This window comes from Larimichthys crocea, chromosome XI (genome assembly GCF_000972845.2).
Source record: "Larimichthys crocea isolate SSNF chromosome XI, L_crocea_2.0, whole genome shotgun sequence".
Lineage (NCBI taxonomy): Eukaryota > Metazoa > Chordata > Actinopteri > Sciaenidae > Larimichthys > Larimichthys crocea.
This window is the reverse complement of record NC_040021.1, coordinates 4,135,175-4,150,980: the sequence shown is the minus strand read 5'-3', so window position 1 is coordinate 4,150,980 and position 15,806 is coordinate 4,135,175. Positions and strand designations below refer to the sequence as shown.

The 15,806-nt window shown below is 42.2% G+C and overlaps 1 protein-coding gene across 1 annotated transcript in view; it reads right to left on the bottom strand.

Moving 5' to 3' along the window:
- The window catches only part of kcnk3a (potassium channel, subfamily K, member 3a), a 29,977-nt gene extending 14,518 nt beyond the window's left edge, over window positions 1–15,459 (bottom strand). The window contains exon 1 of the mRNA XM_010746187.3: window positions 15,085–15,459. Coding sequence (XP_010744489.1) covers window positions 15,085–15,367 — 283 coding nt within the window. The 5' untranslated portion in view covers window positions 15,368–15,459. The remainder of the gene's footprint in view (window positions 1–15,084) is intronic.
- Window positions 15,460–15,806: the final 347 nt, after the last annotated feature.

Below are 15,806 nucleotides of genomic sequence, written 5' to 3'. Positions count from 1 at the left end.
AAAGCGATCATATATCATGTCATGTGATGCACGAGACGGACGCTGGCACCTGGCTTAATGACCAGATGCAATTAAATCAAGTAATGGATCTTATTAAGGTGTTATATGAACCCCAAACTGCCGCTGCCTGCCTGCCTGCTCCTGATCCTCCTCTGTGCTGAACATGTTGTTCGTCTTGTTTTATTTTTTTTGGTGCAGAGTGGAGAGAGCAATCTGAACAAAACAGCAAAAAGCTATTTGACTTGATGCTGTCTGATAACAGAGCCTTGACTGGCCTTCACAGCATGCACTCAGTGCATTGATTGAACTGGCTGGAAAGTGAGTTAAACGGTAGAAAACCAGGGCGACATAAAAGTCTGCAATAGCAAGAAAATGGCTTTTCCGAGTGCAACATATTTACCACATGTTCTGTGCTTTTGCTGCATAATTTAGAGGTGAATAGTGAACAGTATTCACCCCTGCTGAGATGACCTTGGAGCACGTAACGTTGCACGCAAACATATGCCGACGAATATTTAAATGAAACCATGAAGAGTGTTCCAACTTTTGTCCAAACTATAACTGAACGACCATGCAGTTTAAACCGAAGCGTCCGTGGGTCTCCTTGTCACCTTGGTGAGGTAACCACTGCCTCGGGCGGCCCATATGGCGACAGAGCAGACAGACAGGGAGCAGTGCATCAGCTCCACCTCCGCTCAATCTGCAGCTTCACCTTAGCAGACTCGGGTCACACAAGTAACTGCAAATCCATCCGGAGCATTTGTTTTAACCTACTTGGGAAACTGGATGGATGAGGTTTTTTTGCATTATTGTGATATTTTACAGAGGATTGACACGTTTATACCAGGAAAATGTGTAACTGGCTTCATCTGTATGTTATTCAGTGATATTTCTTATGTAGCAAACAGACTAGAACACGAACGGCAACCTCTGTGACTGTGAAGTGAAGCCAATGCGAAAAAACTGCAGTTTCTTAAACGTCCACTTGAGGCTGGCTCCAGAACAAGTCAGTCTCCATAAGTCCCCATGTTAAAATGTCCAATAAACATGTTTACAGCCTGGTACAAAAAACAGTTTTCGTCTCTATAGCTAATTTCCCCGTTCATGACAACTGTACTGAGGGTGAATTCATATACAACTCACCTGTTCAGATTATATTAATTAGAGCATGGACACTTTAAATGACAGGTGGGTGCTGTTACAGGTGACTTGTCTGAGCAACCAGGCATCATCCAGCCCGCCTCAGGTCCGCTGATGATCCAGGCGAAAGAGGCAAGAGCTTCAAAACGACATTATGTGCACGCCGTCCATTCTTTATCCTGTCAGTGACAAAACCAAGTTTATATATTCCAGCTTGATGTTCATTAGGAGTCCAAACAGCCAGACTGTCCCACTGATGAGCTGATGGCAGCTGAACAAAACAAAAGATTGTGTTGAAACATCTTGTGGGACACTCACCAGTTATTATTAGTGGTTTCTTGTGAAGTAAAAATCTTGGTAGGGACATAATGTACTTGAAGCTTGGAGTGGGTTATATTTCCCATAAATTGGGGAACTATTTTTATTCTTAGACATGAGTACATCAGCTTTGTATTTTGTTCTGACGGGTGACACACGGCACCGTAACCAAAGACCATAAATATCACTCGCTATTACTTTTTAATGTTGCAGTGATAGCTTGTAGGTTTACTGGCAAGCCGGCGTAAATGTCTTTTTGGTGATGTGTTTTTGTTCCAGCACCAAAGAAGGAGTTCCAACACTCCCTGCTTTGTATTTGGATCAGTCCGACGTGGGACGTGCTGCCTCATTAGTGTAGTAAAAACAAATACATGGATTTACTCAGAGAGCCTTATCGATAGAATATGACCAAAATTGGACAGGGGATATAAAAAAAAATCTTTCAGCAGTTCGTCAAAATAAGAATGTATCTATTCCTTATCCAATCTATTCTTAGTTTGCATCCAGGAAGGGATCTGCAGACATACTCAACCAATGCTGGGCAGAGTTTTTAATAAAGTTCAATGAATCACCAGACTACATTTAGTTTGGAGAGGACTGTGATTGTAGCAATGATAGAAAAGACTAAAAGTTTAGTATCCTGCATCCACGATAATACCTTAAATATGTTAATAAGAAGGTTGTGTTTGTGTCATTTGTTTAAAAATTACAGTGTAACGATTAAAAAAGAGAGTTCTCGGTGAAAGTTTCATGAAGTTACAGGAATAATCAGACATCAGACATTTGAATGAAGCCACTCTGTTGACGGTGGTGGTGCCAATGAGGACGTCATCGGCAAAAAAAAAAAGTTGAACCCAATTTAACTTTTGCCGCGATTTACAGTTGTCCCTCGCTATAACACGGTTCACTTTGCGCAGATTTCGTTTATTGCGGGTTATTTTTAGAACATAACCCCTGCGATAAACGAGGGACCACTGTAATGCAAAAACGCACTAGGCGGCGCTACTCTCTGTGGAAGGACCAGAGATCTGTGGGGAGAAGAAGATGGGGGGATGCGAGCTTGATCTAAGCACCAGGAGTGGAACATACAGTACAAACCGTGCCTGTTATCATGGTGAATGTAAGGTCTGGAGGAGCTTATGGTCCTAATGAGGCTACAGAGGGAGTATGGAGAGTGTAAAATCCTGAAATCCTCCTGTCACAACATTATAAACCTCTGTGTGGTGTTTTTGTGTCTCACTTCAAGAGTCTTGCCGTCACTCAATCTTCCATTTTCCAAAGGTCCCCCCCCCCCCCTTTCCTCCGCTGGCACCAAACGTCGGCATTCCACGCAAGTTGTGATGTGATGAATTGTCCACTATCAACACAAATTTCTAGTAACAACGAGGTGATTGCTTCTCAAAATCGTGCTACAGGAGACCACCAACTCAGCACTCGGTGATTGCAAAAGAAAAACACGGCAGCCAGCGTCATTATTGGTATTATCAACACAGCTGGAATGCTTGAAATGCATCTTTGGCCAATCAAATTCCTTCAGCACCCATTTGTGTAAATTGCCATGAACAATAAATACTCTTTGGCACTGTTTTCCAGCACCACACATCCAGCATGTGGTTTGGGGAGCAGACACATCACCGCTGACAGCTGTGATATTCGGATTATTCCAGAGAAAATAGGTTAGCAGTTTGTTGTTTTAGCCCAAGGTTGTCACAGGGGTGATTTTTTTTTTTTTTTTTTTGGTTATTAAATGTGTACTCATAAGCTTACGCGTCGATCGCAGCCCTCGGGGGTAAACACAACTCACCTATCACTGTTATTGTTATTATCATTAGGCCCCAATGTGTGACAGTCCACTTCATCCAGGTTGGCTTGTTGAGAGATTAAACAGATGCTGGAAACAAATTGGAAAACAAATTCCCCAGGGAGACAGTATATATGCCAGGCGAGCTACAGCCGCTTGGCACTGTCGGACCGAATCATTCCAGCGCTCGGAGCCAGTTGGAGTAGCGTAAAGCTAATACAACACCCGGGTTACCAAAGCATTCAACGTGATCCTGCTCGCAGGATTGAGTCGGAGAACCGTCGGCAGCCTGTGAGTTGTGAGAAAATCACTTCAGGTTGTTATGATAAGGACGGCAATGAGAGCGCTGAGGTTTGTCCGGGAACCATAAACATAGAGTGTTAGCGTCTCACCCTTCACCTCAGTGTTTAGACACTTTCCACACATGCTCGATGTGGAAACATTCTCTTTTTTTCTTTTTTTCAGGACATGTATGTACCGAGGCAGAAAGGCTGCTGAGGCTCCACCATCTTCTGGGCTCTTGGGGAGACAGCTCAGTGCTGTGGGCATATAACCAACAGTCAGCTGGCTGGTATAACCACCCCCCCCCCCCCCCTCGCTCCTGTCTGAGAGAAATGTGTGAGCTCTGCGTTTCATGACATTGTGACTTCCTCGGGGTGAATTTCTCTCGTGTGGTCGTGTGACTAGCTGTGTATCTGCTTTTTATAGCAGCACAGGCTAGTTGTAATTTTGCTTTTTGTGCCCTACATTTAACTTCAGCCGGTGTTTTGATTAAATTTGAAGCATTTGAAGATAATTTGAGATTTTAAAAAATATATATTTTACTTTAATTGTCTTCTGAGCTGTTTACCTGTGTTGCACTGTAGGATTATAAGTACTACAGTACATCACTACTGTGGCTCAATACAGTATATCTAATGCTTATCGAGAGGGGTAAAAATAGTTCAAACACAGGGAAATATACAATGATACCACACCACTACTAGTGTACACATAATGAGCTAATCAGTGCAGATTTCCCATCAGCGTTTTTCTCGATAAAACAAATGCAGGCAATTTGTGGCTCAGAGTGTTTCTTAAGCATCGTTTAGGATAAGAGATGCTCTCCGTGCCTTCTCTCACATTTCTGCATAATTTACTCGATGCACACGATTTGCACAGTCAGTTCAGAGGAAATGCAATGCTCTCGTGCTGTATGAACAAATGCATTTAATCTCTGAAAGCTTAAAGTCAGTGTAAAGTAAGAGTAAATATGTGTTTGGAGTTTGTCAGACCAAAAGAACAAAGTGTTATTAACCACCCAGCCAAATTTGAATGATTAAAAATATTGACAATGAAATTAGGAGTCAAATCATTTTGAAGCGACTGAAACGTGTCACGTAAGTTCAGAAAATGACACGACTAACTTTGAAACACTCTGAGCTGAGATGAATTCATGTCTATCTCTCTGCTCAGGGTGGCCTCAGCGTGTCATCGAGCCACCCTTTAAGGACCGCCCACAAAAATCCTGAGACTGAAAACTGGTGAAAAACTGTTTGAACCTCTAACTCCACATTTCAGTAACAGATCGTTCAAGTCTTTTCATGTTTCCAGCAACTATTTTCCAACATATTTAAAGTATTCTGAAAGAACTGCCTTTACACTTTAAACCTCTGGGAAGAGTACGAGTTTGATTTGTGACTTGTAGGCAGTGTTGCCAGATTTGACTGACCACAAATGAGTCCAATCAGAGCCTAAATTATGGACCAAATGTCATAAAAGTGGCGTCATCTTTTATTTCGAAGTCTACACTCGGCTATGATCATATTTAATTATTATTAAGCTGTTATTTTCTTTGTGCAGAAGAGTTGAAGACAGAATAATAGATGTATTATAGTGATTTTGAAGGCATTCACATTACAAGACATTTAATCTGCCGTCTTTACCCACACTGCAATGTTACTTCTACAGATTGCTGTCGTGACCAGGGTACTTATTCAGACATGAACGTCTGAAATGGGCTTGATTATAGGAGAGGAATCAATAGAGTGAAGCCGAACTTTCACAGGCGAAAAACTGCCCAAATGGCACGAAAAAAGTAGCCAAAATTATCACAAGCTGCCCAAAAAACATTTTTACACGCCAAATCAAATAAAAAGTATCCAATCTCGGTGGAAAACCATCCAATCTGGCAACGCTGCCTGTAGAAAAGGGTTTATATAAATCCTGAACTTTCCCAGTAAAGGCTTTTGTCTGCGGCAAACTCTACTGCAAAAACAAAGAGCCACAATAGCCACAGCCTTATTACCAGCATTGTTCCTGGAATCACATCCCAGCTGAGCCGAACACTGAACACGTTTCCAATACCTTTCCTTTTCAGGTCAAGAGAAGAGAAACACAGTGACACAGCCTGTTTCTTTTTTCAAGAGACAGTCCTGTGATACTTCCAGTCATGTTACATATCTCATTTTGCTTTGAGTCTCGGTCAGTCGGAGATCTTTTGTTGATGAGCAGAGATGATGATGGTTTAAATTGAGCTCAAATAATACATACTGCACACAAATCTGCTCAAAAACATCAACATTAAATGGTAAATCTGGTGATATTCTGTATTCTCTTGAAAGAACTGACTGAACTAACCAGTACGGCCTGTGTAGTCAAACCCTGACAGATCTTATTCTGTGCCAGAGAGCTCCATTGTTGTCTAAACACTATTAAAACACACGTGATATGCTCCCTCAATATCTATAAACACAGGCACTGTAGTTTATTTGACGTTAATCCCACATGCACTCTCTCCTGCTGCTGTAAATACTCACTGCAGCACCAAATGTGTGTTAATCCGCTGCTAAAAATAGTCCCGCCCCTCAACAAAAAGCGCTATTTACTCCAGTTTTAGTCATGTTTGTTAAAAAAAACTACAGAGTCCAGCTGTTTCACAAAATGAAACCACATATCTGTGACTCATTTTTAAATATTTATATCTTCAGTAAAAAGGACAATGTGTCAGCCCGTCATGGGATTTGTTGACAACAAAGGAAATGAAATAGAATAACACAGAATTTATCCTGATGTAATTATACAAATCTTTCTCATGTAAGCTGAGCTAGTATTTCCATAAGTGTTGAGTCTGATGGGAGCTGGGACACATCTCAGTTAATCTCAAATTTCCACTGGAAGGATTAGGACGTTAATCGAGCGTCTAGCGTCCAGCCCGCGCTAAAAGCTCTGAGTTGTGGAGAGACACATAATTCAATATTCCAGGACATGAGATTATATGCATTCCTCCATTCAGAGAAAAAAAAGAGAGTAAAGAGTTTCTCATTTCTAATCAAATAAAACTCACACAAGTCAGTTTTCCACAGTCTAGCTGAGACTTTACACGGCGTCTATTTATACCCTGGAAGAAAATCAGTAGGAAACTTCAAGTGAAGGAGATTCAGATCTCACTACTGTGTACTATTTTATTTGGTTTAACTCCAGTCCGCCCCCGTCGGATTATAAAGTCTAATAAATACAAAGTCATGTTTTGTTTAGTGAGTCAGGCAGGCACTCAACTTTCCATTGAGGCAGCGGAGCATAAAGCAGACGTACAATAGGTAAACATTCGCCGGCCATGTGAACGGAGCAGCAGCAGCAATGAGAGTCACTTCTATCAACTTTCTCAGACGTTACAGATCCAGAACAGCAACAAGCTCTCTCGGGCCAATAATAGCTGTGGATGTTTGTCCCTGTACGCTCGGTTTGTACCTACGATTGTGGCCAGCGATGGTTAAAAATGTGAGCGCTTTTAATCAAAGAGAAGTGCATGAAAAATCCATTAAAACACTTTAGTTTTGTTCGGTTCGCTTCGTGTCTAATTACTTATACAACTCTTGAGTTATGGTGCGTTTTATGTTCCTTGGTGGCTCTGTAACATTTACCCCATTCAACAGCTACAATAATTATTACGAAACAAAGACCCTATTAAAATCCACTTTATCGGAGAGAGCTGCTGTCTTCATTAAAGTTTGTTTCTCACTGTGGTCCACTTAATAAACTCAGAAACTTTGGTGAACTTCTCAAGAAACAATTCAAACACCGTCGTAAGAACAGACGAGGAGCAAGACTTTGCTTCATAATTACACTTTTCAAAACATCACATGAGCAGACGAGAGCTTCTCCTCTAATCGACACCTCGTTGTTTGTCTCCATGTCAAATATAAAGCCATAAAATATGATGAAGAATTCAAGGAAACGGTCAAACAAGTGCCAAGATTTCTAGGATTTTGCCCACTTTATTTAAAACATGATGAAAGACATCAAATTTATCTCGGTGTCTCCAGTAGTAATGGTCCTTTCAGCATATGAAGTCCTATGTAATCACAGACAATTAGCACTGACCACAGTGTAAATATGGTACTTTAATTACCCACGATGGTTTATGGTCAACTGTAACGTGTTAATTAACTTGACCAAAGGGGCCAAACACGGGAAAAGCAACAACACTCATTGTGGAGTAAACACAAGGTTAATATGAGAGGTCAATGAGTTAGAAAAATCTTTTTTTTTTATGATCTTTTTCAAATCTGTCACTTGTTTTTGTACCCTTGAACCACACTGGACTGGACACCACTGTCAACAGGATGGCATTATTTGTCAAGTAATGTTTAACGAAGCTCTCTCTTCATCTCTAATTTTGCAGGTGTTTGGTTAATTAGTGGACTAATTAAACTTTTCACCTGACGGCAGCGCTAAACGAAAAGTTAAAGGGTCGCCGGAATTATTGAAATTCATCATTAGAGGGGGTAAAAGAAATCTCATAAATCCATCTAGTCGTGACATTTCACTCAAACGTGAACCTCACTGTGGGGCGGCCGGTAGTGTAGTGGGTTGAGCGGCCGCCCCGTGTGTGGAGGCTATAGTCCTCGCTGCAGCTGGCCCCGGTTCGAATCCCGGTACGAATACTACCTCATCGTTGTGTGACAGGAAAAGTTTGACGTCAAAGTCATCAGGATCCATCATGTGGGCACTATGAATATGAAGGTCTGTGCCAATGAATCCGTCTACATACTGAGATATTTTACAGATTTCAGCCTGATATCAGAAATATTTAAGAAATCTCTCTCTTCTTTCAAAACTCTCACTACTATGATGCTAATATATCACTAGGTGACCTTTCCATAGGTACGTGTTGTCTTACAGCTGTATATTTATTTATGTTGTCGCCTTTTTTTGTCTCCCACCTCTCCTGTGAGAAGCACTGAAGTCTCCATCTGTCTGTCTGATCCATGTGGAGTAAGCTGGGCGAGAGTTATATTCTTTCTGAACTCACTGAACCACTTACCGCGCTAGCCTCTTAATAATAAACATGATATTAATGTAAGTAATTACCATCAATAATTCAGGATGCGGACTCTAATTACTCAACGGGCTGAACGTGGATTCCCGCCTGGCGCCGAGATGAAAATAGAAAAGCGATCAGATATTTTATTCATTGTTAGTCCACATATAGAAATGTTGGATTCACTGACCCAGAGAGGCGTCACAGTAGATTTTATGATGAAAAATTACATTTATTTTTGAGGAATTCTTTCCATGTAGGGTAGTTTTCTGGTCTGAAATATATATATTTGTTTTCAGGTGTGACAGGGACGTGGTGGAGGTTTGGTTAGGTTCAGAGAGGGTCACAAGCTAAAAGGGTTTGTACATAAGTTGTGGATGAACGCTCCGTCCAGAGAGAATCAGACTTATCAACACAAGTGGACCTCTTACTCTTATGATCCCTCCTGGACGTGCATGTCGTGTGCAGTGACATTTACCCTGCCAACATGGCAGCGTTTGCTCAGAGCTTATTTTAAATGACTTCTGAGGAGCCGCAGAACAAACCTACAGAGATTCTTTCATGTGGCAACGTGGCCCTCCCCCCCTTCCCGACCTCTCCTCCTGCCGTCCTGTGTCTTATTCAGCCATACACGCCGTCTTTGTTTTGAAGTCGGTGATCTCCCTGTAACCTTAGCGGCACGGAGCTGCGCAAATCAAACAAAGAGAGAGCTTAGTCATCCTTTCAGCTCCTTAAGTTTTCAGTGACAGCCCCTGTGGGAGCCCTGACTCAAAAGACCGTGAGTCTGATGTGTGTCACGCACAGTTTGTCCTGAGACCTTCGGGACCTTAAAACCAGTTTAAAGCCTGTTGTGTAATTTCAGAAATACACTTCTTTCTTTTGTTTTCATATTTATAAACAGCTCTATGTCACATTATATCTCAGCGTGTCTGCACGATGAGTGAAGGGAGCAGCGCATCGCTGCAGAGACGTGACACTGGGAGGTTATGAAACCTAATTTGCTCTGTTTCGGGTCCCGTTTTATGCAAGCGCACCGGGAGAGTTACAGTTACCTTATCTCCCAAATCACTTAAAACACAGCAGCAGCACCAGGATCAGTTCACCACCAATTCAATTAAACTGTAAACCGAACCTGCTCTGGTTGATTATAAAGCATTCATTCTCAAATTATTCATTACGCACGGCGTGCAGCGTTTTCATATTGTTTACAATTTGGGAGCTATTTCAGATACAGAGTGTCGCTGTGAGAAAGACGTTCCATGAAAAAGAAAAACTTTACAGTGTATCTTGGCTCGTTCAAATGAACATAATCTCAATGAGCAGCCAAGCTCTGGTCTTCATCATGCAGCACCACAACAAACTGCACAGGGAACTTAAGAAAACAAGGCCGGAGTCTGAGAGTTGTGGCTTCGCTCGGACACGGTGGCACTTAGAGCTGAACAGCAACATCCTCACAGTGACTGATGATGACATTTAGCCTGTACAATGCATAGACGCTGTAAAACATGGTCGTGGTATCTGTGAAGTCGCTCTTGAGTTTCTCGTGGCACATTATGGCAGTCCTGCCTCTGCAGCCTCATGGCTGATACAAGACGTGGATCATAAGGCGGGTCAAATGACACCCGTGTGCTCAAACCATCCATCTGTAACAGCACCTGTCAATCAAAGCATCCACGCTGTTAACCCTGCATAACTTTAAGCCTTAATATAATGTGAACAGGTGAGTTGTATATAAATTCACCCTCAGTACAGTTGTCATGAACGGGAAATTAGCTACAGAAACCAAAACTGTTTTTTGTACCAGGCTGTAAACATGTTTATTCCTGCTGTGCACCCAGGCGTCGCTCAGCCCGCCTCAGGTCTCCAAGTCTTTGCCGATTAAAAGACAAGCCACCACACTCCGAGATCACATACGGCTCTTTAGGTTATGAATATGGACGTCCATATTCATGTTGTCTATGATTTTCTTTGGCCAGGTTTGCACATTTTCTGCAGTGGAGGTCAGTGTAATCTAATCTGTGGTGCTGACAGCTTTTAAAAAAAAAAACAACAACCGTCAGATCTCCTTCAAGACACAGAACAGAGCCTCCTGTGAACAGTTTTGATTGGAACTACTTCCTCGCAATGAAAGTCTCGCAGCCCAGCATCCCAAAGAATAACATTCACATTTGGTTGATTAATGTCCAGTGGAAATGCAAGAAGCAGTTTAGTCTGTCCTGCAATCAATCATATTATTACCTAACCTTAAATGTTTGAGTAATGCGTTTAATTTACCTGAACCACAAGCTTTCCCTATGAAGGTTTTGCAGAAAACAAACTGACCGGTATCGATGTTTTTTTGTGTGGTGATTTGTATTACAGTATGTTTAAAACCCTGAACTTTGAGGGTCGGTTCATCCTAATTTAAAAATAAAGAAATCTCTAGTGGTGTCTAGCCAGGCACAATTTTAGATCTCCGTCTCTGAGAGTTTGTCAGCACTGAAAAAAAAAAAAAAAAACCCTGCAGACCTCGCTGTGAAAGTCTTGAACACGCTGTTTGTGGAAATGTTTCCAAATAAAACTCACCTACGTTGTGTTCAAGCAGACGTACAGACAGCAGAGTGACACGTCACAAAAAAACTAAACAGCTACAGTATCAATCACCAGACGATGTGTGTGTTTCTTTTTTTTGTAATTTGACTGAACTGACCCTTTAACTATTAACTTGTTGAGAAATGATGCATTTTGACCCGTGGCCTTTCGTCTAATATCTCATCTCTGAAGTCATTAATCTTCCTCTTAGGCTCATAGATAAAACTCGGGCCGTTAAAAGTCGACACATGGTTGCAGTTAGAAAAAGCATTCTTTCAAAATCACCTGCTTTGCTTTGGATTTTTTATTATTGTGAATCACCTCTTGTTAAATCGTTTGGCCGTTTGCCTCTTCGACATCGTCTGTAGCCTATGAGCAGATTATGGAGCCAGTTGTGGACGCAGGAAGTGAATACGAATGCATTCAGGCCATGCAATCTGTACGTGTCGCCGTAATCCCAAAGCCTCGGACCGGCGTCTGCAGGAAACACTCCATCACATTAAAACTGGCTTCGATCGGAGCCCTTCCAGCTCTTGTTTAGCTGCTCTGACACCACCCAGTACATCATGTGCTGATGTACTGGGAAGCTACCAAGTGTGGAAAGACATTAGTGTATGAACGCGAAGCAGGCTGTCGCTGAAAAAGAGCAGGCGAGCTCAGCAAATCCTCTCTGGGTCAGTGAATCCAACATTTCTATATGTGGACTAACAATGAATAAAATATCTAATCGTTTTTTCTATTTTCATCGCTGACATGGACGTGAACCCATTTTCAGCCAGTTGCATAATTAGAGGGCACATCCTGATTCATTAATGGTAATTACTTACATTAGTATCGTTATAAGTGGTTGAGTGCGGAAAGAATATAACTCTCGCCAGCTTACTCCACGTGGACGCCAGACAGACTTCAGCACGTCTCACAGGAGAGGTGGGAGACAAAAAAAAAAGTTTTTGGGATTTGGATGATTTCTCAGTGATGAAAGAAGAGAGAGCTTTCTTAAATCTTTCTGTTATCAGTCTGCAGTTGAGGAGAGAGTAGGAGCGGCGTTAGTTTTGCAGGTGAGATATGGAGACTGGTTCTGCAGCCAGTCTCAAGTGGACGTTTGAGGAACTGCAGTTTTCGGCATCGGCTTCACTTCACAGCCGCGGAGGTTGCCGCTTGGATAAAATCAAAACTTTCTGTATTATTATGTTTAATTTTCCGTGAAATGATCCTTTAATTCCGCTCATACGAACACACCGTGATATCATATCACAGGTTATGCTGTGTATCAAACAAACAAACACTAAAGCCGGCCGCTCCGCGTGTTGTCGTCGTGATCAGATACAGCACAGCAGATAAAACACAGGGGATATTTGTACCACACTGTTTTCATGTCCTCTACGTGCTCTGCATGACCTTGAACTGCAGCACGGGTGGTGGTGGTGGTGGTGGTGGAGCGCCGTGGTCGCACACACTGATGTGGCGGTGACGAGATGCACACCGCTCGAGGTGCAGAAAAGCTCCACACAACATCCCACCCACCATCTTGAGAGCACTTTTATCGCTCAAAGCTCCCCCTCCACCCACTTTTGTGATGTTTCTCACATCGCCTCCACCATTTCCCCCCATCGCAGTTGGCGGGTAAATGGACACCCTGCCCTCCGCCTTCCCTTTCCTCTGTGGAAAGTGATGACTGGCTGCAGCGTCTCCTCCCTTCCACACTTATGTTTAATTATTAGTAGAGCATGCCGGGCACAGATCTTATCACATGATAGCTGCTTCTCACTGCCGGGTGTGGAGTGTGGAAGTGGGAATTGAAGTGTATATTTATTCATAGCTTTCCAGGATGTTACTTGTCCTCATACAATCGACAGGCCGCGTGTTATACACAACGTGAATTTCAATTTTGTCGGCATCAGAGTGACTCCTTGTCTCTTTTACTCTTGATTTTTTTCATGCAATGTTTTCACACCGGCGCCGGCGCTCTGGTCCTCGGGGTGTCCTGTGTTGGATTTGAATGTCTTGAGTCCTCATTTCTAAAATGACTTTAATTATAATAATTACTTAATTATAATTTCAAAGAATGTGACATGAAATAAGAGGTTCACGTCTATTTTTATACTCTGGCAGAAATAGTTTGAGCCTCTCTTTTCATCATCATCATCATAAAAAAAAAAGTAATAAATCACAGCTTTAGCCAACAAACAAATGAGATGTTTCATCCTTGTGCCGTGGCTCAGCATGGCTGCATGTTGTCATGTTCACTGTACAGTATATGCAGCGTTAATGTTATGTGCCACGAGGCCAATGGAACAGCGAGGGTCTGGTGTTGTCATAAATACTTAATGGCAGGCTTTAGACGCCAATCACTGTGTTTGCAGCGGCCTCTGGGCTCACAATTACAGAATGCGGTTACAGACACCCAGGGTTGGGTTAGTGTGCAATTAGTTGCTTGCATCTTATAGAGTTACAAGTCACAGGTCAGCACTGACAACTGGCCAAGTCACTAAATACCAGAGGAAGTCTCACATAGAGGAGATGGAGAGGAGATAAGGACGGCTTCTAAATAGATGAGAAAGACGTTAAAGGTCCGCTGTGTCAGATTTATTTACATTATACGGCGGAAATGGAAGAAAATATGTTTTCTTTAGTGTGTAATCACCTGGAAATAAGAAGCAATGTGCTTACTCTAGATTTAGACAAATTTCCTTCACAATGGTGAAGCGAGGGGGTTGCAATCGGCAACTACACCCCTAGATGCCACTAAATCCAACACACCGGTCCTGTAAAGAGAACTACTTGGTCTAGTATGACCAGTTATGCTTCTATGTTATGCGATTTGAGATCAATTAATTCATATTCAATGTGCCATTGTCCTGTAATTACTACTTGTGGCCATGGTGGCCGCTGCTGAGCAGAATCTACCAAATCTAGTTTTGTTTTTAAAAGTCCAGTTTGACTAAGTCAAGCTTGCAGTCACGAGTAGAGTGTTATGTAAAGAGGTTGAAGGCTGTGTAATAAAGTGAATAAAGAGCTGGGAGCCTTGTGTTGTTGTTGTTGTTGGGCATTTTGGAGCAGGCACAATGCAACAGCAGAGTGTCTTATTTGGAGAGAAGCTTTGTCCTTAACCGTCCTTCACTTAGGTGCTGCAGATTTGACTCAAGGTGAGTTATATAAAATGCTCGAGTATAAAAGTATAAAAGGCTCTGACGACAGCACGACTTTCTCTTTCAGTTCAGTTTTAAAAGAGGCAGATGTGAAAAACTTGTGAAAGATTTTTTTTACTGCCACAACAATAATGTGATGATAATGCAGCCAGTAAGAAAGATGTTGCATAAGGACTATATTCTTAAAATTCAGCTGACTCACGCTACACCTGTTACACCTAATACTCTATGTACCTAGGCATGTTTTCTATGTCTTCAGCAGTGATGGATTCTAATTTACATTAACTCAAAGTGCTGTACTTTTTTTTTTAGATTGATTTGAGTTACTTGAACTTTATTTGAATATTTCCATTCCCCAGAGGGGAAATATTGCACTTTTTATTCCTTTTTATATGCAGCAATCTGACTGCTACTCTGCAGATTCCGATCTTACACACAAAAACGAAATAAGATGCATGATAAGTGTCTGAAAATGGACCAGCTACTTTAGCTCTGCAGTAAAACACACATGAATAAAACAAAAATATAATATACAATACTAAAAAGAATCTGCCATATGTGTACTTTTATTTTTGATACTTGTAATTATGTATATTTTAGACTGCACTATTGCTACTTTAAGTAATTATGCAAATTCTTAATATTACATATATGTCACTTCACAACCAAGTTTATGAATATCCTCAAATCATAACTTTATTTTAAGACTCCTGTGTGGTGCCTGCTAACAGAAGATGATGCATAATCCAGCATATCAACTCCCCCAGCAGAATAAAAGTTTCCAGAGATCATCTCTCTCTTACCTATGGTCGTGATCACAGTGATGGCGAAGTAAAAGGAGCCGGCGAATTTCCACTGCACCCCGGCTTTGTGCGGCTTCAGCTGGAGCACCATCTTCTCCAGCTCGTCAAACTGCTCCGTGGTCAAGTTGAACGTCGTGCGCAGCCCCTTCCTCCTCTCGATCAGCTTCCCCAGGTCGTCCTTCTCCGTCTGGGATTCCAGCACGTCAAAGATCGCCGCGCCGACCAACAGGTAGGTGAAGGTGCAGATGATGAGGGCGAGGGTCCTCACGTTTTGCCTCTTCATGGTCGGTGTGTGTCAGGGGGACGGGCGGAGAGTGAGCGCGGGTCTGGAGGACGGGGAGCTCGGCTGGCTCATGGCTGTGCTGCTCTGACGGAGCAGAGAAGCTCTCTGATGACTTTATGAGCCGAGGAGCTGTTCATTCAGCACCACCCACCCTCCCACCACAGGAATCCTCCCCCTCCGTCCATCCATCCACCCATACCTCTCTCCCTTCCCCTCCCATCTCCATCACAAAACATTGTGCGCATCCCAGTGCAAAATACTGAATACTATTACTTTACTGTGTCATATTTAGGCTGACTGAGGAAATATTCAGGTATTTTACTGAAGTATAAAACAATGTAGAAATACTCCACTACAAGGAAAAGTCCCTCTTAGTCCTACAAGCAACAAGTATTATCAGCAAAGTGTACTTAATGTAAAACAAGTAGTGTATATTCTG